Raw genomic sequence first — 26,478 nt, 5'->3', positions numbered from 1 at the left:
TGTAAACACAGGGCAACGTTACATACCCTGTCTTTTAGTAGTGTGTGAAACGTGATGTGAGGCTGTGTTTGTTGACTTATTTCTTTCCCGTCGTTCTAACTGTGAATATTGACATAAATTGTGATTTACAACCTAATAGAGCTCAGTGGTGGAAGAAGTACTCAAATGTATTTACTGGAATAAAAGTATCAATACTGCAATATAGAAATACGTGAGTAAAAGTCAGGAATTTCAAAATGTACAAAAGTATTGGTATCAAAATGTACTTAAAAGTATCAAAAATAAAAGTACCCATGTACTCATGTAAGTTTATAAATGTATAAAAATCTTTTGAAAATAGCAGATTGTGAGCTTTTTGAAAATGGCTGAAATATATGGCTGAAGTGTATAATAAATTAATAATCCAAATCTACAAAGTAACTAAAGTTTTCAAATAAATGTAGTGGAGTAAAAGTACAATATTTAATCCGAGATGTAGTGGAGCAGTGTGGGAAAAGCTATCATGATGCATGGACACTAGAGACCACCATCTCCTCTCCATTTTGGGCGAGAACCCCTTTTGGTGTTTTAACTAAGCATTATGTTATACTTTAGCTATTGAAAAATAGCAGATCTAGAAGCTTGTACAGTATGTCTGCTATTTTTGAAAAATCGTAAACATGCGGGACAAATCTTTGAATATATATTCTTTCAGAAGACTTTCTTTTTTATTTCGACGTCAGGCCTAAATGGGTTATGCATTGAAAGAGTAGACCACCAGACGTAATCAGAACCTCTTTTCCGACAGTCAAGAGTGGACGAGACGATTACCGTATAGCTGATTTGGCCGATTGTCAAGCAGAGAAAACATTCCTCCCTATAGCCGCCCCGCCATTGTGTTCCAACGTAATGACGTTTCCCCCCCTAATTAATTCCCTCACCTATATAGTCCTCAATAGGAACCAATAGTTATCTAACAGTTTGGGGCCGATTGTAGAACGCAAACAACAAGCCACCATACTGTCTGTCTGTCTGTCGTCCCCCCCCTCGTCCCCCCCCTCGTTGTCACCCCACCCTCGCAGAAAAGGACAAAGTGTCCCTTGTTGAGAGAGCACACAGTGATACTGCTGCTTTATATCATCATGGTATTCTCTGGTCTGTCACACGCGCACGCATGCACACAGTCACACACACACACACACACACACACACACACACTAGAGCAGGGGTTCTCAACCTTTTTGGCTGGGGACCCCTGGAAATGCTTTGGCCATGTCTCGCGACCCCCTCTCGCGACCCCCGCCCTGGACTAGAGCACCCGACCAATGTCAGATTTTTGGGTCCGATGCCGATCCTGATTCTGGAGAGTACTCCTATACAATACAAAATACAGTACCATTTTGTGTCAAGGACCCCCACATTGATATATACATTTGGTGATGTTAGCTATAGTTTTGCTGGGGACACCCGGGCCCCACTTTGAGAACCACTGGCCCTACACCACCGATTATTACCGAGGTTTGGACTGATTTTCTTTGTCAAAAATTACAGACATTTTCTAATCAATTTGAAAAGGTTAGAGCTAATTAAACAGTTTCTATTTGAGAAGATTTAACTTAAGCCACAGAAATAACAAAAAAGAAAACCACACAAATAACTACTTAGGACCTATTCACAAATGTAAAAAACAACCAATATGCAATATCACAGTATAATTGGTTCAGTACCCTAAAAGTTGGTGCAGACTGGAACAAAGAAAATACTTGTTTCTTGCCCTGAACTGAGAACCAAAGTGGGTGGGGTTCTACAAGGTGGTAAAAGCAAGTGAAAACTCATCATCATATATATTTTTTCTTACGGGAAACTGTAACTGCCATTGGTGATTGAATTTCCCCCATGAAATGGACACTTCGAACGGTCCTGGGGCAACTGGGGACACCTGCCACAATAACAGTCTAATCGCAATTATTTTGACATAATCATCATAATCGTTTCCATGTTGAAAGATGTTCATACATTAAAAAGCAGAAATAGCAGACAAGCTTATATAAGTATAAACGTTATGGTATAGTTCAGTTATTTGTCATATCTGCCCTGTGCACTTTTTCATTCCGAAGCCTAGAAGACAATTTCTGTTCATATTAAATCTTCCAATGTTCAATGCCCCAAACACTAATAAATCGTTAATTATTTGTGTGACAATTAATCGTCAACTTAAATGTGTAATCGTGACAGCCCTACTGCTCCCCAGGCAGGCTCGCTAACCATCTGGCCAGTATGGGTCATTATTAGATTATTCTGATGACATCAGTATCAGCAATTAAGTTTTTTCAGTGGAAACACTGAACATCAGGCGGAACAAAAAGGACGGACCCGGTTGAACCTTGGTGGAAAAGGGGCCACAGACAGACGTCCGTCTGCGTCCGTCCATCTGTCCGTCTGTCTCAGCGAGGCGGTCCACTCAGCCCACTGACCTTCAGCCAGTTGGAACCTTCGGACCTTGGCATGGAGCACAAACAACCCCCATACAGACACACTGACACAGCCATACAGACACACTGACACAGTCATACAGTCTGCACACTGACACAGCCATACAGACACACTGACACAGCCATACAGACACACTGACACAGCCCTACAGTCTGCACACTGACACAGCCATACAGACACACTGACACAGCCATACAGACACACTGACACAGCCATACAGTCTGCACACTGACACAGCCATACAGACACACTGACACAGCCATACAGACACACTGACACAGCCATACAGACACACTGACACAGCCATACAGACACACTGACACAGCCATACAGTCTGCACACTGACACAGCCATACAGTCTGCACACTGACACAGCCATACAGTCTGCACACTGACACAGCCATACTGACACACTGACACAGCCATACTGACACAGCCATACAGTCTGCACACTGACACAGCCATACTGACACACTGACACAGCCATACTGACACAGCCATACAGTCTGCACACTGACACAGCCATACAGTCTGCACACTGACACAGCCATACAGACACACTGACACAGCCATACAGTCTGCACACTGACACAGCCATACAGTCTGCACACTGACACAGCCCTACAGTCTGCACACTGACACAGCCATACAGTCTGCACACTGACACAGCCATACAGACACACTGACACAGCCATACAGTCTGCACACTGACACAGCCCTACAGTCTGCACACTGACACAGCCATACAGTCTGCACACTGACACAGCCTACAGTCTGCACACTGACACAGCCTACAGTCTGCACACTGACACAGCCATACAGTCTGCACACTGACACAGCCATACAGTCTGCACACTGACACAGCCCTACAGTCTGCACACTGACACAGCCATACAGTCTGCACACTGACACAGCCATACAGACACACTGACACAGCCTACAGTCTGCACACTGACACAGCCCTACAGTCTGCACACTGACACAGCCATACAGACACACTGACACAGCCTACAGTCTGCACACTGACACAGCCATACAGACACACTGACACAGCCACACAGTCTGCACACTGACACAGCCCTACAGACACACTGACACAGCCCTACAGTCTGCACACTTACACAGCCATACAGACACACTGACACAGCCATACAGACACACTGACACAGCCATACAGTCTGCACACTGACACAGCCTACAGTCTGCACACTGACACAGCCCTACAGTCTGCACACTGACACAGCCATACAGACACACTGACACAGCCATACAGTCTGCACACTGACACAGCCTACAGTCTGCACACTGACACAGCCTACAGTCTGCACACTGACACAGCCCTACAGTCTGCACACTGACACAGCCATACAGACACACTGACACAGCCATACAGTCTGCACACTGACACAGCCATACAGACACACTGACACAGCCATACAGACACACTGACACAGCCATACAGTCTGCACACTGACACAGCCATACAGACACACTGACACAGCCATACAGTCTGCACACTGACACAGCCATACAGACACACTGACACAGCCCTACAGTCTGCACACTGACACAGCCCTACAGTCTGCACACTGACACAGCCATACAGACACACTGACACAGCCATACAGACACACTGACACAGCCATACAGACACACTGACACAGCCATACAGACACACTGACACAGCCATACAGACACACTGACACAGCCTACAGTCTGCACACTGACACAGCCCTACAGTCTGCACACTGACACAGCCATACAGTCTGCACACTGACACAGCCATACAGACACACTGACACAGCCTACAGTCTGCACACTGACACAGCCATACAGTCTGCACACTGACACAGCCATACAGACACACTGACACAGCCATACAGACACACTGACACAGCCTACAGTCTGCACACTGACACAGCCATACAGACACACTGACACAGCCATACAGACACACTGACACAGCCTACAGTCTGCACACTGACACAGCCTACAGTCTGCACACTGACACAGCCATACAGTCTGCACACTGACACAGCCTACAGTCTGCACACTGACACAGCCTACAGTCTGCACACTGACACAGCCTACAGTCTGCACACTGACACAGCCATACAGACACACTGACACAGCCTACAGTCTGCACACTGACACAGCCCTACAGTCTGCACACTGACACAGCCATACAGACACACTGACACAGCCTACAGTCTGCACACTGACACAGCCATACAGACACACTGACACAGCCACACAGTCTGCACACTGACACAGCCCTACAGACACACTGACACAGCCCTACAGTCTGCACACTTACACAGCCATACAGACACACTGACACAGCCATACAGACACACTGACACAGCCATACAGTCTGCACACTGACACAGCCTACAGTCTGCACACTGACACAGCCCTACAGTCTGCACACTGACACAGCCATACAGACACACTGACACAGCCATACAGTCTGCACACTGACACAGCCTACAGTCTGCACACTGACACAGCCTACAGTCTGCACACTGACACAGCCCTACAGTCTGCACACTGACACAGCCATACAGACACACTGACACAGCCATACAGTCTGCACACTGACACAGCCATACAGACACACTGACACAGCCATACAGACACACTGACACAGCCATACAGTCTGCACACTGACACAGCCATACAGACACACTGACACAGCCATACAGTCTGCACACTGACACAGCCATACAGACACACTGACACAGCCCTACAGTCTGCACACTGACACAGCCCTACAGTCTGCACACTGACACAGCCATACAGACACACTGACACAGCCATACAGACACACTGACACAGCCATACAGACACACTGACACAGCCATACAGACACACTGACACAGCCATACAGACACACTGACACAGCCATACAGACACACTGACACAGCCTACAGTCTGCACACTGACACAGCCCTACAGTCTGCACACTGACACAGCCATACAGTCTGCACACTGACACAGCCATACAGACACACTGACACAGCCTACAGTCTGCACACTGACACAGCCATACAGTCTGCACACTGACACAGCCATACAGACACACTGACACAGCCATACAGACACACTGACACAGCCTACAGTCTGCACACTGACACAGCCTACAGTCTGCACACTGACACAGCCATACAGTCTGCACACTGACACAGCCTACAGTCTGCACACTGACACAGCCTACAGTCTGCACACTGACACAGCCTACAGTCTGCACACTGACACAGCCTACAGTCTGCACACTGACACAGCCATACAGTCTGCACACTGACACAGCCATACAGACACACTGACACAGCCACACAGTCTGCACACTGACACAGCCCTACAGACACACTGACACAGCCCTACAGTCTGCACACTTACACAGCCATACAGACACACTGACACAGCCATACAGACACACTGACACAGCCATACAGTCTGCACACTGACACAGCCTACAGTCTGCACACTGACACAGCCTACAGTCTGCACACTGACACAGCCCTACAGTCTGCACACTGACACAGCCATACAGACACACTGACACAGCCATACAGTCTGCACACTGACACAGCCATACAGACACACTGACACAGCCATACAGACACACTGACACAGCCATACAGTCTGCACACTGACACAGCCATACAGACACACTGACACAGCCATACAGTCTGCACACTGACACAGCCATACAGACACACTGACACAGCCCTACAGTCTGCACACTGACACAGCCCTACAGTCTGCACACTGACACAGCCATACAGACACACTGACACAGCCATACAGACACACTGACACAGCCATACAGACACACTGACACAGCCATACAGACACACTGACACAGCCATACAGACACACTGACACAGCCATACAGACACACTGACACAGCCATACAGACACACTGACACAGCCTACAGTCTGCACACTGACACAGCCCTACAGTCTGCACACTGACACAGCCATACAGTCTGCACACTGACACAGCCATACAGACACACTGACACAGCCTACAGTCTGCACACTGACACAGCCATACAGTCTGCACACTGACACAGCCATACAGACACACTGACACAGCCATACAGACACACTGACACAGCCTACAGTCTGCACACTGACACAGCCTACAGTCTGCACACTGACACAGCCATACAGTCTGCACACTGACACAGCCTACAGTCTGCACACTGACACAGCCTACAGTCTGCACACTGACACAGCCTACAGTCTGCACACTGACACAGCCTACAGTCTGCACACTGACACAGCCATACAGTCTGCACACTGACACAGCCATACAGACACACTGACACAGCCACACAGTCTGCACACTGACACAGCCCTACAGACACACTGACACAGCCCTACAGTCTGCACACTTACACAGCCATACAGACACACTGACACAGCCATACAGACACACTGACACAGCCATACAGTCTGCACACTGACACAGCCTACAGTCTGCACACTGACACAGCCATACAGTCTGCACACTGACACAGCCTACAGTCTGCACACTGACACAGCCCTACAGTCTGCACACTGACACAGCCATACAGTCTGCACACTGACACAGCCATACAGACACACTGACACAGCCCTACAGTCTGCACACTGACACAGCCCTACAGTCTGCACACTGACACAGCCATACAGTCTGCCCACTGACACAGCCATACAGTCTGCACACTGACACAGCCCTACAGTCTGCCCACTGACACAGCCATACAGTCTGCACACTGACACAGCCTACAGTCTGCCCACTGACACAGCCATACAGTCTGCACACTGACACAGCCTACAGTCTGCACACTGACACAGCCCGCATGAGCTGAACGCTGCTGCCTCTGCGCTGGCAGATAAATACACACATGATCTCACACACACACACACACACACACCCCCCCCCCCCCCCCCCCCCCGCCTGAGCATGAGCAGACGAGGCTGTCTGGTCTGTCGCCTATTTTTGAACATTTGTATATGAAGCCTGGTGCTTGCTGCTGGTCATCTGCAGAATTCCTTGAGACTCTAGCTGGGCTGCACCAGAGAACAATTGGCAACAGATTTGCAGATTCTCTGAGTTGAGCACATGGCCTCTACGAAGCAATACAGTATATTATAAACACGCCATGTTGGAAAGCCTGCCAAAACACGATGAGACAAAGCAGAAACCGGCCTGCTGCCTGGGCCATGGACCTGCATGCGCCGTCTAAAAGCAAACACATTGGAAGGAGATTTCAAATAATGCCTGGTCCGTTGTCAGACAAGCTTCTATCCCATTTTTGTCAAAATGTCTGTTATCCCTATTCTTGTGATGTTGTTTGTGCAGTGGTTCCCAACATATTAACCACACCACAGAGAAAGTAGGTGCTTTACAAGCTCAGCTTATAGATTGGTTATTTTCACAAAGTTTGACAGTATAATCAATACACAAGGGATAATGCATGACCTGGTGGTAGTTGAGAAATAACGGCCGACGGGATGTTTAAACATGGACACAAAGTCGAGGTTTTTAATCATCCTGAAGGGCATTATTTTATTTATTTATTTATTATTATTATTATTATTTTTTTTTTAAGATATTTTTTTTGCGGCTTACGCCTTTTATTGATTTTTGAAGGGACAGACAGTAGGCTGACAGGAAACGGGAGAGAGATGGGGGATGACATGCAGTAAAGGCCGTGTCGGGTCCGGGAGTCGAACCCGCGGCACACTGCGACTGGATTACCAGTCCGGTGCCCAGACCGTTACGCTACGGCCTGGGCAAGGGCATTATTTCTAAACAACTCCCGCCACGTTATACATTATCCCGTCTTATTACATGTCTACTTTATTAATACATTAATAAATTGACCCAAAAGTAACAACAAAACAAGGTATGTCCTTGCTTATGGTAATGAAAGTATTCCATAAGTGTTGGCTGTCTGCCCAGCTGCAGCACAGCCGCCTCGGAAAACAAGGAAGTGAGTTGATCAAATAGAATACATTTTCGGTCTATTTCCAGCTTCAAATGTTTTCCAAAACATTTTTGAGAGCAATGTTTAGCTGTAATGTACATTGTGTGTTTGTTTACATGGCTGTAATGTTGGATACAGCATGAAATGAAATCCAAGCAGTGCAGCTGGTGCTCTGAGGCTTTGACAGCGGTCTGTTATAGAGCATTGTCAAGAAATAGCACACATTGACCAATCAGAATCAAGCATTCACCAAAATGGTAAATGGTGCATTTATATAGCGCCTTTATCCAAGGCGCTTTACATAGATTGTGCATTACATTCACCCATTCACACACCGATGGCAGCGGAAACCATGCAAGGCACCAACCAGCACATCAGGAGCAATTAGGGGTGTCTTGCTCAAGGACACTTCGACACTAACTCTGGGGGAGCCCGGGTTCGAGCTGGCAACCTTGCGGTTACCATCCAGCCACTCTACCCCTGACCCACCGCCGCCCCAAGCTTTGTAATAAATAAAAAATATATAGGGCTACCCAAGAAAGCAAGTTATGATTATGTTTAAATGTGTGGACTACCTACCAAACAGACAATAACTACAAGCACATATTATTTTCAGAGAAGATGTTTGAATGCAAACAGAAAATGTAGTGGTATAGGGCCCTGAGGTACTCTGGTCAACCAAGTACAGTATACTAGGCTTTAAGTGGTGAATTTATTTTAATTTCATGATGCGGTGCCGATGGCCCGGGCCCTAGGATGTCCCGGGCCCTAGGATGTCCCGGGCCCTAGGATGTCCCGGGCCCTAGGATGTCCCGGGCCCTAGGATGTCCCGGGCCCTACTATGTCCCGGGCCCTAGGATGTCCCGGGCCCTAGGATGTCCCGGGCCCTAGGATGTCCCGGGCCCTAGGATGTCCCGGGCCCTAGGATGTCCCGGGCCCTAGGATGTCCCGGGCCCTAGGTTGTCCCGGGCCCTAGGATGTCCCGGGCCCTAGGCCCTAGTGGTTCAGGCGCATACCACATGTAGTGCAGCATGGCAGCGAGTTGCAGGTTCGATTCCCAAGCCCGTCGGCCTCTGCTGCTTGTCACTCGGACCCCCATCTCTCCCTGTTTCCTGTAACTCTACACCTATCTCTATCCATATAAAGGCAGAAAAGCCCCCCAAAACATCTTTAAACATTATATATATATATATATATATATCCAGCAGCAGCAATGCAGATGTTTGGGAGTCCCGGACCCCCGGGTTGTGAACCAGTGGTGTGGTGTCTCTTACCTGCTTCCAGAGGAACTTGTCCTCCTGGTTGATCTGCCAGGTGATGACCACGTGTATGACGGAGAGCACCACGCCGCTCACCACGGCCGCCCGCATGCGCACGGGCAGCAGCGTGTAGATGATGTAGATGAAGAACACCGACCACCAGATGCCCTCGGAGGCGCTGCGCGGACGCACCATCAGCACGCCCAGCACCTGCACCGACACCAGCACGCCGATCACCAGGTAGCTGACCATCCACATGTAGTCCTGGTGGAAGCCGTTGCGGTTGCACACCACCATCAGGGCCATGAAGAGCGCCATGGCCACCGACAGCGCCGACGAGTAGGCCACGTGCGGCGGCGCGTGCACACAGTGGAAGGTCAGCATCACGCCGCACACGATCACCAGCACGCCCATCAGCATGGTCAGAGAGCTCTGGTTCAGCCGGAAGAAGTAGCGCTGGTACAGGCGCTCCAGCTTGCGCGACTCAAACTTCTTGGACTGGAACACGCGCACCACCCTGAGCCAGCAGTCCGCCGCCGTCACCCCTCCTCCTCCTCCTCCTCCTCCTCCTCCTCCTCCCGCCCCGGGACCGTCGTCGGCCGCGTCCCCCCCTCCGTTGCACCCGCCTTTCCTTCCCTTGGGGTCGTCCTCGAATCCCAAATCCACCGACTTCAGCCCCACGCCTTCCCCGGATGACGCCGCGCCCATTTTGCCATAGTGGTCCTCCTGCCAGCCGCAGCGGACGCCAAAGTTGCCCCCGCCGCCCCCCATGGCGCCACCGCCCCCCACCCCGCGGTGGTGGTGGTGGTGCTGGTGGAGGGGGGCGCCATGGGAGGGGGTGTCCATGGCGTCCGAGTCCCGCAGGCAGCTCATGTAACGCGGGTTGCAGAGAGAGGAGCCTCCCTTCCGCTTGCTCTTCTTGCCATTGCGCTCGCCCCACGCCGTCTTGCGATCGTCCACTCTGGCCACTAGGAAACCACTGAACCAGGACATCCTGTACGGAGACACCGGGACACAGAGCAGAGACACAGAGACATATGAGAATAGACAAGACCGGGACACAGACCGGGACACAGACCGGGACACAGAGACATATGAGAATAGACAAGACCGGGACACAGACCGGGACACAGAGCAGAGACACAGAGACATATGAGAATAGACAAGACCGGGACACAGACCGGGACACAGAGCAGAGACACAGAGACATATGAGAATAGACAAGACCGGGACACAGACCGGGACACAGAGCAGAGACACAGAGACATATGAGAATAGACAAGCTACACACATCAGATCCAGAGGCTGCAATAGTTAAAGGGATATTTCACTTTCAAACGCGTTTGGGATCATTTTTCTACGTATATAGCCAGGCTTTTGTGTTTCATTCCAGACCCCAGTTTTTAAGTTGCTTGATTCAATATTTAGATATTTGATATGAATGTTATCAGATGTGCCACCTTCCTATACAAACCCATTGTAACTTAAAAATCCATTTTAACCATGATAGATTCATCGAAAGCACACGTCTCTGGTTCTGGTGACTGATATTGTCCCTCCAGTACGTGTTTTTCCAATTACGATAATAATTGAAAAATCACACTCATGTGAAGTAAGGCTGTTTTTTTGGGGGTGCTGTTTGTTAAGCAAACATTAAAACATAAAAAGTTTAAAAGTCCATAGACTTGATTGGCTGAGCACCCCATAGTGAGCAATGTACGTACTAGGATGAGGTGAGGACAGAAAATTGAGGACGCCATAAGTGAAGGGTTATAGGACCCTCTTGAAAACGAGACTGTATCTCAATGGGGTATTCCTAAATAAAGAATTTCAAACAAACAAACATTAGCCGGATTGGACTTGAGTATAAGAATCACACCCGTGTGAAGTGAGGGGCGCTAATACATTACAGTCTAACTCATGTTGATTAGGTGATGTAATGGTGATGTAAAACAAACGGTGCCAACACAAACATTAAACGCCATTAACAATAAAGACAGATTCATACATCACATTCCGTACTCACATTCCGTACTCAGCCAATCAAATCATCACAAAAGTAATTCTGGCTTAGCCTTTTCTGCCCTCACTTTTATCTTCAATATGTAGTACTTTGCTCAGCCAATCAAGTCATCGCTATGGGGTGATCAGCCAATCACAAGTAAATGTTTGTGTTCACACAAACCCCTCAATAATAATCATGATTTAAACTACGCTTCTTGATTTGAATTAATTGAAAAAGTAATCAAAAGAATAATCGCTAGGAAGACACTCAATAGTTGCAGCCCGGCTGCTATACATGGATTTTTCCTTATTGAATGACCTCCTGACCTCCCAGTAGAGCTGGCTCTGGGTTCTGGTACATGTCCCTCACCTGTCTGGGTTCTGGTACATGTCCCTCACCTGTCTGGGTTCTGGTACATGTCCCTCACCTGTCTGGGTTCTGGTACATGTCCCAGCCCTGTCCTCACCTGTTTGGGTTCTGGTACATGTCCCTCACCTGTTTGGGTTCTGGTACATGTCCCAGCCCTGTCCTCACCTGTCTGGTTTCTGGTGCATGTCCCAGACCTGTCTGGGTTCTGGTACATGTCCCAGACCTGTCTGGGTTCTGGTACATGTCCCAGCCCTGTCCTCACCTGTCTGGATTCTGGTACATGTCCCAGACCTGTCTGGGTTCTGGTACATGTCCCAGCCCTGTCCTCACCTGTCTGGATTCTGGTACATGTCCCAGACCTGTCTGGGTTCTGGTACATGTCCCAGCCCTGTCCTCACCTGTCTGGGTTCTGGTACATGTCCCAGCCCTGTCCTCACCTGTCTGGGTTCTGGTACATGTCCCAGCCCTGTCCTCACCTGTCTGGGTTCTGGTACATGTCCCAGTCCTGTCCTCACCTGTCTGGGTTCTGGTACATGTCCCAGCCCTGTCCTCACCTGTCTGGGTTCTGGTACATGTCCCAGCCCTGTCCTCACCTGTCTGGGTTCTGGTACATGTCCCTCACCTGTCTGGGTTCTGGTACATGTCCCAGCCCTGTCCTCACCTGTCTGGGTTCTGGTACATGTCCCTCACCTGTCTGGGTTCTGGTACATGTCCCAGCCCTGTCCTCACCTGTCTGGGTTCTGGTACATGTCCCAGCCCTGTCCTCTCCGGCCGGTTCACTCATCTATCCCCCGGAGTGGACTTTGAAGGGGATGAGGGAGGTTCTGTAGAGGGCAACCGGAGCAACCGGAGCCGGTCAAACCCCAGGTCACCGTGAGGAGAGACTGGCTGATCAGAGATGGAGGTTGATGATGAGAAGGTGTCTTATCTCCAGGGCTTCTTCTTCTGGGTCTAGAAGGAGAAAAACAAATAGAGCATTTAACCTTTTAGGCATTTATATCAGACGCTCCAGAGCGACTTGCAGTAAGAAAGGTAAACACAATCCCCCCCCTGGGTCCCCAGCTAAATTAGAATTAGGAACCAAATGGACCCTTAGGCCTACAGGTCTGTAACTCACTCAGAGAGTATCAAAAAAATCACACCCTTGTGAAATGAGGGGCACTCTTGTCGTCGTACATCAATTTATGTTAGCGGACATTTGACATTGCTACATAAGGTGGTCCCTTATTGGCCTAGCGCTCCCACCAATCACCATGTGATTGTTTGTTTACGTCATATTTGGCAGAAGTATCAGCTCTTATCATACATCATCATGTATCATCTCATACTGGCCAATCAGAATGCCTGTTGCCGGTGATTGGTTGACTGATTTGCTCGTTTACATACAGTACAGTATAGAAAAAAAGAACTCACTCAGAGAATGTAAAAATGGAACCAAATGGACCCATTTGTTACACTCTCAGAGTTAAATTAACATAGATTTTACAATATAAATTGGGAGGGTCCCAGAGATAGAAATGCCATCAAATGGGGAGTCCGTAGCCTAATGTAGGTCAAACCGGGGGTCCTTCCCTGGCATATCTCTTCAAATGGGGGTCCGCGGGCTAATGAAATTAATTTCAATTTGGGGGTCCTTGACATGAAAAGGTGTCACGGTGTGTCAGGTGAGGACCCAGAAGCAGAACCAGGCAAACAGATGAAGTCCAATGACTACGTATTTATTAACACAAAACTCACAACACAGTGTCGCTGTAGCAGGTCATATGCAGACATCAGGAAACACAGTAACATTGACTATAATCAGGCAAGGGAAGACTGGACACAGGGCGGTTTAAATACACAAAGACTAACTAGACACAGGTGCAACATAACTACAAACAACATATCATTGGCTGAGACTAAACAAGTGGAGAAGACTAGTAATCACAGGGAGGTGAGACAACACAAGGAAACAGTAACTATAGGGAAAACAGGAAACACTAGGACATCACTAGTACACAGTAGGGCCCTCATTTATCAACCGTGCGTACGCCAAAATATGGGCGCACGCCGAAATTACCGACATTTTCGGCATTTAACATTTCCGGCAAAGCTTGAAATTGAACTTGAGTAGGACAAATAGTCACGTCTGGTCGCGAGCTGGCGTACGCTGTTTTTCTGTTTTACACAAGCGGAGCAGCCTTGTCTGAACTGCTGAGAGGCTGTCACAGGCATCAAAACATATATGTATTCACTCCTAAAATGTTTATATAAAAGGTATGTATAATGTATATGGGCTACATGTAAAAAAATAAATAAATAAAAATGTTAAGGAATACATGTGTCATATGAAATTAGTAGGAGATAAAATCGCGCAATTAAAAACAATGTTGCAAGAGATGCTTAAGCCATTTAAACAGTGTTTTGCATGATGAGCGCATGAGGATTTGGGCTGTCTGTGCTGAAATATTTCCATGACGGGACGTTGGAGAGTATAGTGCAGCAGCTGCTGCAGCTCAGCTGCGGAGTCCCAACGTGCAGGTATAGCCTACTGTAGCCTAATCTACAGCATGAAGGCCGATGTCTTTCTTACGGTATGTGCAATATAATAAACCCGACGCGTCGCTCGAATGCCAAATGTACCGTGCCAGGCTCCCAGCGCAAGTGGGAACTGCATCGGATATATAGGTATATTACCCAGCCAGCCCATGCACCAGCCACATGAGGCTATGGTTTTGGCTGCACATTCATATAACAGTGACTAACGACTGCGAGGCAATCTAAATAGACTGGCGAACGTCGGAACGTGCATGGTCAGTTGGTCACGGACGGACCACTGTGATAGAGAGAGACAGACAGACAGACAGACAGACAGGACAGGAGGAGCACCTGTAAAACAGCAGCGTGTGTGTCAGTGTGCCTATTTGTTATTTAATTATGGTTCACAGGTTCAGGTTTTCGTTCACTAATATATCTTGTTGTATATTAAATTAAAAATACTTTAATAATTTAATATACAACTAACAACACAGTTAAAGTTGCAAATAGCGATATGTGCGTGCGTGCGTGCGGGGGGTGAGGGGGAAGCGAAGCGAGAGGAGAAACAGACAGCTTTATTTAATGTGTCATGTAGGTGCGTGCGTGCATGACAGCAAGGCAAGCGAGGTGAGAGGGAAACAGACAGGGACCCTGCATGAATTAAATAAAGTTGGTCACAGGGTAGGCCTACAACTTTATTTAGTTGTCTGTTTCTCCTCTCGCTTCGCTCCCTTGCTGCCCGCCTCACCCCCCGCACGCACGCTTTATTTAATTCATGCAGGTGTTCGTTCTTTATTTGTTTAACAACACACCAGTTAGTTGGGCTTGCAAGTTGCGTGTGCGTGCTGTGCGTGTGTATGAGAGAGGGGGAGAGGCGGGCAGCAAGGCACGGGAGAAACCTATTTTTTCATGTAACCATGGTTTCAGGAAACGTATTGCCGTTGTTCATGTCGCAAAAACGAGGGCGAGGCTTGATTTCTTAGGGCGTGCCAGATCAAATTCAGCCGTGACATTTATTAACGTGAGAACAAAATTAAGGAAGGATCAGCTGTTTGCGATCACTTTATAAATGCCGTGGCGACGTGGGTGTACTACGAAACCTGCACTCGAATCTGTGGCAGATTTTACACTCGATTGATAAATGAGGGCCTAAAAGTGTGCAACAGACTGATATCGTGACAAAAGGTTTGGGAACCACTAACATAACATGCTATCTAAATTACATTTTAACCTTTGCATAAGCCTGCAAGGTTGTCAAGGCTAGAACAAGTGCTGCTGCAAGTGCTATGGGCTACGGTGTAGTCTGAAGTGGTGAGTCTTCAGATTACAGCGGAAGATTGTGAGTGAGTCTGCAGTTCCAACTGCAATGGGGAGTTTGTTCCACAGTTTGGGAGCCAGGAGGGAGAAGAGTCTGGTACGTGAGGAGCTTTGTCCCAGATGTTTTGCAGCAAATGTAAACATAGTCTCTTGGGTTCTTTATGATTTCAATGCAAACTCCTTCCACCATACGCCTACTTCTGACAGCAGTACTGGTCCAAACATATTCTTTATCACCAAGTATATGCTACAAATGCAAAGCAAACAGAAATAAAATGGCAGGAGTGTAAAGTTGTTACGTGGCTGGCAATAAAGTCATGTTTCACAGAAGTAGGACAGCAAACTTCCGCAAACTTAATTACCATGACGAGAGTGGTTGGCCTTTTGTTTTGAGAATTAAAACACACTGAAAACTAGATGTTTTTTTTATTTCCGTTATTAGTGGTCTACATCACAGGCCTGCCTGTTGGTTCAGCATACATTGCATTGGTTCCTAAAGTGGGGTGGGAGGTAGAGAGAGGGTTTCCAGGGGGTTCCCAGGCTAAAGTAGTTAACATCCCAGGCGAAAAAGAAATATATTTAGTATACTTTTTTAAAGTATACTAAATGTACTTATTTGTACTTGAAACTATTTGAATTTAAATTGTGCTATTTTGAAACTACTTAAGTTGTACTTTTTATACTTAAGTTGCACTTAAGATGTGCTAAAACATATCTTAAATATATTTTTTCTATACTTTTTAACCCTTTTGTGACCAAAAAAATAGTGTTAAATTGAAAATATACTTCCAGTATTCCAAGTATACTTTTGAAAAGCATACTTAGATTATATTTATAGTGTATTTTCGAATATATCGAGTGTATATCAAGTATTAAATAAATGCATTTAAAATATACTACCAATGTGTTAATAGAATAACATTATGAACTAATGTGCTTAAAATATACTTTGTTATCTCGAATACACTATCAGATCTACTTAAACATATCTTAAATATATTTTTTCTATACTTTTTAACCCTTTTCTGACAAAACAATAGTGTTAAATTGAAAATATACTTCCAGTATCCCAAGTATACTTTTTCCGATGAGTGAAAAGCATACTTATATTATATTTATAGTGTATTTGTATAGTATATAAATAAATACATTTAAAATATACTACCAATGTGTTAATATAATAACATTACAAACTCATGTGCTTAAAATATATTTGATAGTACGTATACTTCAAATTAATGACTTTTATACTCCAAATAAATTTTAAGCATTATATATAATATATATGCAAATTTATACTTTTCCAAAGTATATATATATATTATATATATACTTCGGAAAAGTATAAATTTGCATATATTTGCATATATAACTCTTAATTGGAGCAACCATGTTACTATACATATGAATGGGAAAAGGGGAGAGGGACTGATCAAACCAACAGACATTTAGATTCATGGTTTTACTAACAAATCACATAAAACAACATAAATCACCAAATAACTCCACAACAAAACCCTAAACACAATTACCCATAACATAACTCCAGTATACATTCTAATATTCAAATAATAACACAAATAAGAACAATAACACACGGTCCTTGGCGCCCCAGTGTATGCTGGGAAATGGACTTCCTCTAGCCACTCCCATTTCACCTGGCAGTATTTATAGCACATTAGTACTTAATGTACTTAAACTTAATATACTGAAAGTTTATACTTGTATTGTATTTATAATGTATTAAAAATACAATCTACAAATATATTTACTTAAAATATGCTAAGAGTGCATTTAAAAAATACAATCTACAAATATATTTTTAATTATTATATTAAAGTACATCTTACAATAAATGCATGTTCAGGAGAACTCGCTATGAATATATTGCTAATGGACTTAAAATATAATAATCACAAATGTATTTTTAATTATTATATTAAAGTACATCTTACAATAAATGCATGTTCAGGAGAACTTGCTATGAATATATTGCTAATGGACTTAAAATATAATAATCACAAATGTATTTTTTATTATTATATTAAAGTACATCTTACAATAAATGCATGTTCAGGAGAACTTGCTATGAATATATTGCTAATGGACTTAAAATATAATAATCACCAATGTATTTTTAATTATTATAATTGAAGTACATCTTACAATAAATGCATGTTCAGGAGAACTTGCTATGAATATATTGCTAATGGACTTAAAATATAATAATCACCAATGTATTTTTAATTATTATAATTGAAGTACATCTTACAATAAATGCATGTTCAGGAGAACTTGCTATGAATATATTGCTAATGGACTTAAAATATAATAATCACAAATGTATTTTTAATTATTATATTAAAGTACATCTTACAATAAATGCATGTTCAGGAGAACTTGCTATAAATATATTGCTAATGGACTTAAAATATAATAATCACCAATATATTTTTAATTATTATAATTAAAGTACATCTTACAATAAATGCATGTTCAGGAGAACTTGTTGTGAATATATTGATAAAGTACTTAAAATATAATAATCACAAATGTATTTGTGATTATATGTATTTAAGTTAGACAAAAGTAAACATAAAATTAATGCACTCATGAAAAGCATACTTTCATACTATTTGAAATATATTTCTCATTTAGTACACTTATCACAAATGTGCTAAATCACAAATTAATTTATGTTCACTTATATTATATTTAGCAAAAATGTACTATTAATATGATTAGAGACACTACAAGTATACATTTAACATACTTTCTGTGCTAAAAGTGTACTTAAGTATGGAATAAATATATTTATTTTTCGCCTGGGATAGCATCACATTAATCTTCTCTTAACCTTCTCTTCTGCCTACCAGGCACACAATATTTTCAGATGGGGCCAAATACATAATCAATTTGGGGGTCCTTAAACGTCTGGGTTTCCGAGGCTAGAGGGTCCTTGACATGAAAAGGTTTGAGAACCACTGATAAAGTGAATGGACCACAGTTGCACGTTGCAAGAACAGCAGAACACGAGTTTGAATCCAACTCCCACCATTTGTCACGCCTCAGTTTCCTCTCTCTTTACACACTACAATCTAACAAAGCAAACAACTGGAGTAAAAATATATATCTTAGAAAAACAAAAAGTGGTTTCCATCTGTCCAATTGGCAGCAATACTGTGGCTGTTTGATGTGTTTCAATTGAAACAAGCCCCACTCTCCCAGAAATCCCCCGACTGACATGCAAAACATTAATAACTCAACCACTGAGGTCACTTCATTCAAACATGATGACATGCTGGACGCGGCTTCAAAGTCAACAGTCAGCTTTAGTTAGAGTTAGAATGCAGTGAGCAACTCAACATTCATAGAAAAATGGTTCATGGTTCATTTCTTTCACTAGTATGAACTATGTACTAAATGGCCAGTCAACTGATGGAATAGACACTTGTAAATTCTCAAACTAAAGCGAAATACACATATTAAACTGCTTGGTACCAAATACTCTATGCTAAAAGCGCATGAATAACAAGTAAAGTTGGTGCCCAATCAAGAAAATGAGGAAGTAAATAATTAAGTAATCATCATTCTTATGGCTGCTTCAAACGCCAGTGAGCAACTTCCATTGAAATGAATAGCTGGGGGTGGGGCAGTCCACCCTCTTGTTTATATATAACTTTAGGATTATGTCCTATTTATATTTGATTGTGAATTATGCGACAGGTAGTTCCGACAAAGTAATGATTGGTGGACACCCGACCGTGCTTCAAATGAGCATGACAGCACACATACAGTAGTGATGCTTGAGGAACCTTCAGTGATGCTTGAGGACCACTGGCGTGCCAATAATCACAGTAAAACACACCCTCTCGTGTAATATTGCTTCATTGTGTGTCATGGCTCAAACATAGCCTGCATAGACCACAGTACATATTGTAGATCTATGCATCGCACCAGTGCGTAAATAAGTAACGATAATTATATATTATATGAATTATGTACTGTGGCTTTATTTCTATAGCCAGCAGAGAACCACCACTACTTAACCAGTAGAGTAGACCATTTACTCCCCAATTAAAAGTTATGCCAATTAATTCCTCTCTCTGCTTGCCACTGTTGTTGTACCACCTGCCAGTGAGGAGCTCCCACCAGGAGGACGTGGCATCGCCTTTGTCCGACTGCTACCCGTTCAACATCAAAGATGGACCTCCATCCCAGCTTCCCTCAGTCAAGCACGGCCAAATGTGTTCATTTAGGTCCACACCGGATCCACCTGCACCATGAATCTGGATTCGAACCACTGGTCTCCGCAGTGGTTGGCACTGGGCAGGTCATTTACCCCTGCACCACCCGAGTGCCCTCCCTCCATTACATCATAACCAGCTAGACAACGGGTCTAGACAACTGTATCCGTTAACACAAACAGACACACACCAATCACTAGCAATGAGCGCCCAACCCTGTCCAGTTGTGGAAATGGGTCCCCAGGTGATTAAGTCCTCCTCATCGACACATCAAACCATGACAAATGGACATCCTGTGGTGTGTGTACGGCCACTTTCGACCTCTCCCACTGCATCCGAGGATGCAAATATCTAGTGAAGGTCTTTGACCCTGAATATTAATTACCTGGAAGTGTAACAACACATCCTGTTGCACATACAGTATATGTACAGTACGTGTGACAGTGTTGTGACACATTTCCTGGACAACAAAACAAAATGTGCGCAACAAAACAAACCAGTGTACGGACGGACCACAGCAGTATAATTCTGGACATGATTTGCCAGTTTCTCTTAACTACATGAAACTTATTCTGGGCAGTGATATCTAGTTTAGAGGGAAAACAGGAGGGGGCCTAGTACAGATCAATGGGGGACTCCAGTCAACTAAGTAGTCTAAAACAAAGTCTAAGCTATGGTTCAGGACTGGACTGATAATGTATTGGAGGTTTGATGCTCAAAGGGTCCTCCCATGATGACTGCAGGAGTGATGTGGTGTCTGAGGTTTTTGAGGCTGGATCTCAGGAATAAAATAAATTAGAAAACATATAACGAGGTCAATTAAAAAAAGATGGGCATCAATGATGCCTCGAGGCATCAATTAAATAGTTTTGATGTGAAATACTCCGTTTATTTGCCACAGTCCAAGTCCAGGTTTTAAAATACCTCATGTAACTTTCCTCTTCTACCCTGAATTTGAACCCGTCCAGTGGGTAAGAAGTTACATAGTGCTGCTGGAAAGGTTTTCTAACCTCAGGAACAGGCACTCACAAAACTACACTGCAAACTACAGTAAATCTAATAAAGGGCAGGGGAATTGTAGGCTCTGCATGCTATAAATAAGAATATGACAACGATAACAGATGAGAGACTAAACAGATGCATGGCAATATTAGACACTGAAAGACCAATATATAGCCCTATACTTATTGCAAATATCAAGTAAACATGACCCGAGTTGGCTGGCTCTGTGTACTCTGCCGCTACACAAAATCTCTTGACAAAATATTCACAAATTGTGTGACGATGCGTCACATTGTGAGCTTGTAGATCTGCTATTCTTGCCAAATGTTCAGCACCAGAATAGCGATGCTAGGTTTCGAGTGGTTAATATGTTAGGGTGCAGTTCGTATGACAGCTCTGGGTCCAGTCCACTGGTGTAACCCATTAAGACCGGGAAATAATCGGTCTTTTTTGTTTAGACATAGTTTGACCACTTAAAATACTCTTTCGTCTTAAAATATAACCAATAACCGGAAATAGGCTATATACTGTACAAGCTTCTACATATCTAGATTAGGCTTGCAGAGAGCCTATTTTTGGTGCCTGACATGCTTTTATGGAAGACATGTCCCACTTTTATAGACTCCAAATTGACTGAAATCAGACTGAAATCAGTCGTGGTGACTGAGAACTTAACTCCATGGCTACAGCACATTCACATTGTTGTAGACAGATCCTATTAACCCATTCTGGGCAGGAACCCCTTTTGGTGTTTTAACATAAGCATTATGTTATACTTTAGCTATTGAAAAATAGCAGATCTACAAGGTCGTAGCACGCCACCGAGTGGCGGGCTACGAGCTTGTAGATCTGCTATTTTTTTTTAAATCGTAAAAATGCAGCACAAATCTTTGAATATATATTCTTTCAGAGCGAACGTCAGTCCTAAATGGCTGGGTAAATCAAGCTGTAGGCTAAAACATCCATCTTACCATGCTGTGTATAACAGTATAGAATGTGTTCCTTTTTAACAGGACAAGGATGGCCCAAATTTGATTGGTGCTGGTGTGTGTGTATGTGCGTGTGTGTGCATGCCTGAGATGCGACAGCTCCTGACACAGCATGCACAAGTTGGTGGCAGTTTTACAACCTAACGTTTTCCTAAACAAATTTGTTTTAGATCTAAAACATGTTGTATTCTAAACGATGTATTAACATTTAAAACTGCACACCCGTTGTAACTGCCATCTTTAATGTAGAGGATGAGAGCAATGCTTGGAAAGAGGAATCAATCTCTCACTGTGGTTGTCACGGTTTGAGACAAGGAGAGATCATAGGACCATGACAGACAAACAAGGGGGCAAGAATACACGAGGAGAAACACTAGGAAACTACTACTGTAGGTACTAGGAATATAAGGAATAAACAAAAATCACAAGAAAATCACAACAGAAAAGTAAAACACCAACTAAAACTAAGAACAAGGAACACTAGAAAACATAACACATGTCACGGAACGTGACACGTTTCCTCCTCATTGTCTGCACCATGACCACACTCCAGTTACAGAAACACATTATTCTTAATGGCTGCTATGTATAAGGGCACGACAGAAATGTTGACCTATTAGCTAAGGACATAAGTTCATATGTTTCATCATCTGCCAAAATGTATAAGCACTCACGTGTTTCATGCACAATAATGAAAATGATGCCTTTTCAGATGTCACAGCTAATACACCAGATATTGTTGTTGATGAGGACAGTAGAGAAGTGACCACTTTGGAAGTGGCATGTACATTTGACCACAGTCTGGAAGAGGCATTCCTTACCAAGGTGCTTAAGTACCAGCGTCTTAGGGATGCTATTATACAGCTTGGCTACAAATGTAAACTACTACATATTTGGAAGCCTCTGTAATGTCCATAAATCAGTCGTGAGGGGCCTGCAGATTGCAGGCATGCCCAAGCCGAGAGGACTCAGAGCAGCAGTCGTACCCAGACAGCAAAGAGCTCAAGGACTCAGAGCAGCAGTCGTACCCAGACAGCAGAGAGCTCTAGGACTCAGAGCAGCAGTCGTACCCAGACAGCAGAGAGCTCAAGGACTCAGAGCAGCAGTCGTACCCAGACAGCAGAGAGCTCTAGGACTCAGAGCAGCAGTCGTACCCAGACAGCAGAGAGCTCAAGGACTCAGAGCAGCAGTCGTACCCAGACAGCAGAGAGCTCTAGGACTCAGAGCAGCAGTCGTACCCAGACAGCAGAGAGCTCAAGGACTCAGATCAGCAGTCGTACCCAGACAGCAGAGAGCTCTAGGACTCAGATCAGCAGTCGTACCCAGACAGCAGAGAGCTCAAGGACTCAGATCAGCAGTCGTACCCAGACAGCAGAGAGCTCTAGGACTCAGAGCAGCAATCATACCCAGACAGAGAGTTCTATAGGGAGTTTTTTTGTGGAAGTGGTGATGCCAGTGGTGGTGAGCGCCACTCATGGCGTGCTCTGCCTGCGCACAAGCAGGCCATACATGGCCTACTTGTGTGCAAGGCGCAAGTTGGCATCTTGAGAGAGTTTATTTCTAGTTGACACTTCCATTGACACTTCCGACAAAAGCGTTAACTTTAAACATGTCCTTTGTTCGATATGCAGGTGCAGGCTGTTCAGGCACTTCAACATGAGGAACGTTGCAGGAATTTTTAGTCTAATGTTTTCTCTGACTGCGTTACAGTTGTGTTGGGTTCCAACCACTAATTTGACAGCTCATATCGTTGCTGTCGGGCAGAAACCAAAGAAATTAAATATTAAAACATTTTCATGTTTTGTTTGTAAATGAACGCCTTAATTAATCATACTACAGTGTCACACAGACAAAAGCATCAAAAGACTACAAGAGGATAAATGCAGCCTTGTCTTTTGTTTTTGTCTTCCTCCTTTTGTTCTTTTTTTCGTATTGTCTTTTTTGTTTTGTTTTGTTGTCTCTGTCTTTTCTTCAATAAAGATTAAGTGGAAAAAAAAGGAGCCCTCGACAAGTTTCGAGCTTGTAGACCTGCTACTTTTACTACTTTATAATTTGAATCCTATTTGTCATATATGTTTCGGACATAATGAGGTTATCACCCAACAGAGACAATATAATATTGTCATTTGACTTCCTTCATTTATACATTTTATACCTGTCCAATATGGCAGTCGTTCTCAAACAATTTACAATTTAGGCATTTAGCAGATGCTCTTAATCCAAAGAGATTTACAGTAAGCAAAAATAATGCACGGTAATACATCAAATGCATAGAAATACTCATCTAGGATATAAGTAAACCAAGAACCTACTGTATCATCAGTCTAACAGTACAGTATCCAAAGAAAATCAATAATCTGTATACATTGAAACTATAAACACTATAGGATGCCAGGTCAGTAATGACCTGGCATCTGTCTACTTGTAATTTAAATTAAATTTGTATCCGTTGCATAAGCCTGCAAGGTCGAACCTAGGGTAAGTGCTACAGCAAGTGCTGGAGTGCTGAAGTCTGAAGAGTTGAGTCTTCAGATTACGGTGGAGAATTGGGAGGGAGTGTGTAGTAGCTCTAATTGCAATGGGGAGATTATTCATTCCATAGTTAGGGAGCTAGAGGGGAAGGGAGAAGAGTCTGGGACGTGTGGAGCGTTGTCCTGGATGTTTTAGTGAAGGTTCTGGGGTGAAGGGAAGGGAGAAGAGTCTGGGACGTGTGGAGCGTTGTCCCGGATGTTTTAGTGAAAGTTCTGGGGTGAAGGGAAGGGAGAAGAGTCTGGGACGTGTGGAGCGTTGTCCCGGATGTTTTAGTGAAAGTTCTGGGGTGAAGGGAAGGGAGAAGAGTCTGGGACGTGTGGAGCGTTGTCCCGGATGTTTTAGTGAAAGTTCTGGGGTGAAGGGAAGGGAGAAGAGTCTGGGACGTGTGGAGCGTTGTCCCGGATGTTTTAGTGAAGGTTCTGGGGTGAAGGGAAGGGAGAAGAGTCTGGGACGTGTGGAGCGTTGTCCCGGATGTTTTAGTGAAAGTTCTGGGGTGCCATTTTGGTTGCTTTGTAGGCCAACATCAGTGTTGTACTCTTTGTGCGGGTAGTAACTGGGAGCCAATGGAGGGAGTGGAGAAGGGGGGAGACATGTGAAGATTTTAGCTGGTTGAAGATCAAGCGTGCTGCGGCATTCTGGATCGTTTGGAGAGGCTTTAGTGCACATGTTTTGATATGATCACTGATGTGTGGATAAGGAGCTGGGCTGACTCCTGGGTGAGGGAGGGTCTGATCCTTTGGATAAGGAGCTGGGCTGACTCCTGGGTGAGGGAGGCTCTGATCCTTTGGATAAGGAGCTGGGCTGACTCCTGGGTGAGGAAGAGTCTGATCCTTTGGATAAGGAGCTGGGCTGACTCCTGGGTGAGGGAGGGTCTGATCCTTTGGATAAGGAGCTGGGCTGACTCCTGGGTGAGGAAGGGTCTGATCCTTTGAATGTTGTAGAGTGTAAACCTACAGAATCGAGTGACCGATGTGGTGTGTGCCTCAAAGTGGGGTCCGTAAACCCCCAGGGTTCCTTGAGGGGGGTGGGGGTTCCAGGGTTCCTTGAGGGGGGTGGGGGTTCCAGGGTCCCTGGCCAAATTGATCAAAATCTGTTTCATCACATTAACCCTATTGTATCATCAGCTACAGGGAAAATAGCCAAATCTACAACATCACAGTGAGTCGCGATGCAACACGTTGTGAACTTGATCACTGGCACAAAAACATTTCCGTGGCCAAATACAATTCAGGGGTCCATGCAATGAAAGAGTTTGAGAACCACTGGAATATGGTTAACAACAAATGGTAAATGGTGCATTTATATAACGCTTTTACCAAAGCATTTATATAGATTATATAGAAGTTACATAAGGTCTTTACATTCACCCAATCACAAACACATTCACACACCGATGGCAGAGGAGACCAATGCAACTAAGGCACCAACCTACACATCAGGAGCAATTAGGGGTTCAGAGGCTTGCTGCCTTGCTCAAGGACACTTCCACACTAACTCTGGGCCTGGGGAGCCCATGGGATCGAACCGGGTTCTCCATCTGGCCACTGCCGCCCCGGCAGGGGGTGCATTTGGCCCTATACAGTGACTATAATAATGCTCTCCTGGAAAGCTAATATACCATGTGCACTATATTATTAGCTGATCTCACCAAACCTCTAAATGACCCGAGCGTGAAAGCTGCAGATTGTGCAGAGCCAAATAAATGTAATAAAAAGGTATAAACAGCAGAGCAGCATGGGGGCGACTGTCGCGGCTGCTGTCGCCTCTCTCCAGCGGGAGGCAGAG

The 26,478-nt window shown here is 44.9% G+C and overlaps 1 protein-coding gene across 3 annotated transcripts in view; it reads right to left on the bottom strand.

Annotated features, from left to right (window-relative positions):
* LOC310861527 (adenylate cyclase type 6-like) overlaps positions 1 to 26,478 on the bottom strand; it is a 100,708-nt gene that overhangs the window by 69,491 nt on the left and 4,739 nt on the right. Inside the window, exons 2-3 of one of the 3 annotated variants that reach the window (XM_083769007.1) lie at positions 12,819 to 13,040; positions 9,731 to 10,709 (exon numbers count right to left, since the gene is read on the bottom strand). In XM_083769007.1, coding sequence (XP_083625133.1) covers positions 9,731 to 10,709; positions 12,819 to 12,838 — 999 coding nt within the window. In that variant the 5' untranslated portion in view covers positions 12,839 to 13,040. Of the gene's footprint in view, positions 1 to 9,730; positions 10,710 to 12,089; positions 12,109 to 12,147; positions 12,177 to 12,818; positions 13,041 to 26,478 lie in introns of those variants that run through there. The other 2 variants (XM_083769008.1, XM_083769009.1) reach the window with 2 other exon arrangements.

The sequence above is a fragment of the Protomyctophum parallelum genome (genome assembly GCF_964188405.1).
Source record: "Protomyctophum parallelum genome assembly, chromosome: 7".
Classification (NCBI taxonomy): Eukaryota; Metazoa; Chordata; class Actinopteri; order Myctophiformes; family Myctophidae; genus Protomyctophum; species Protomyctophum parallelum.
This window is presented reverse-complemented; position numbering and strand designations above follow the sequence as displayed.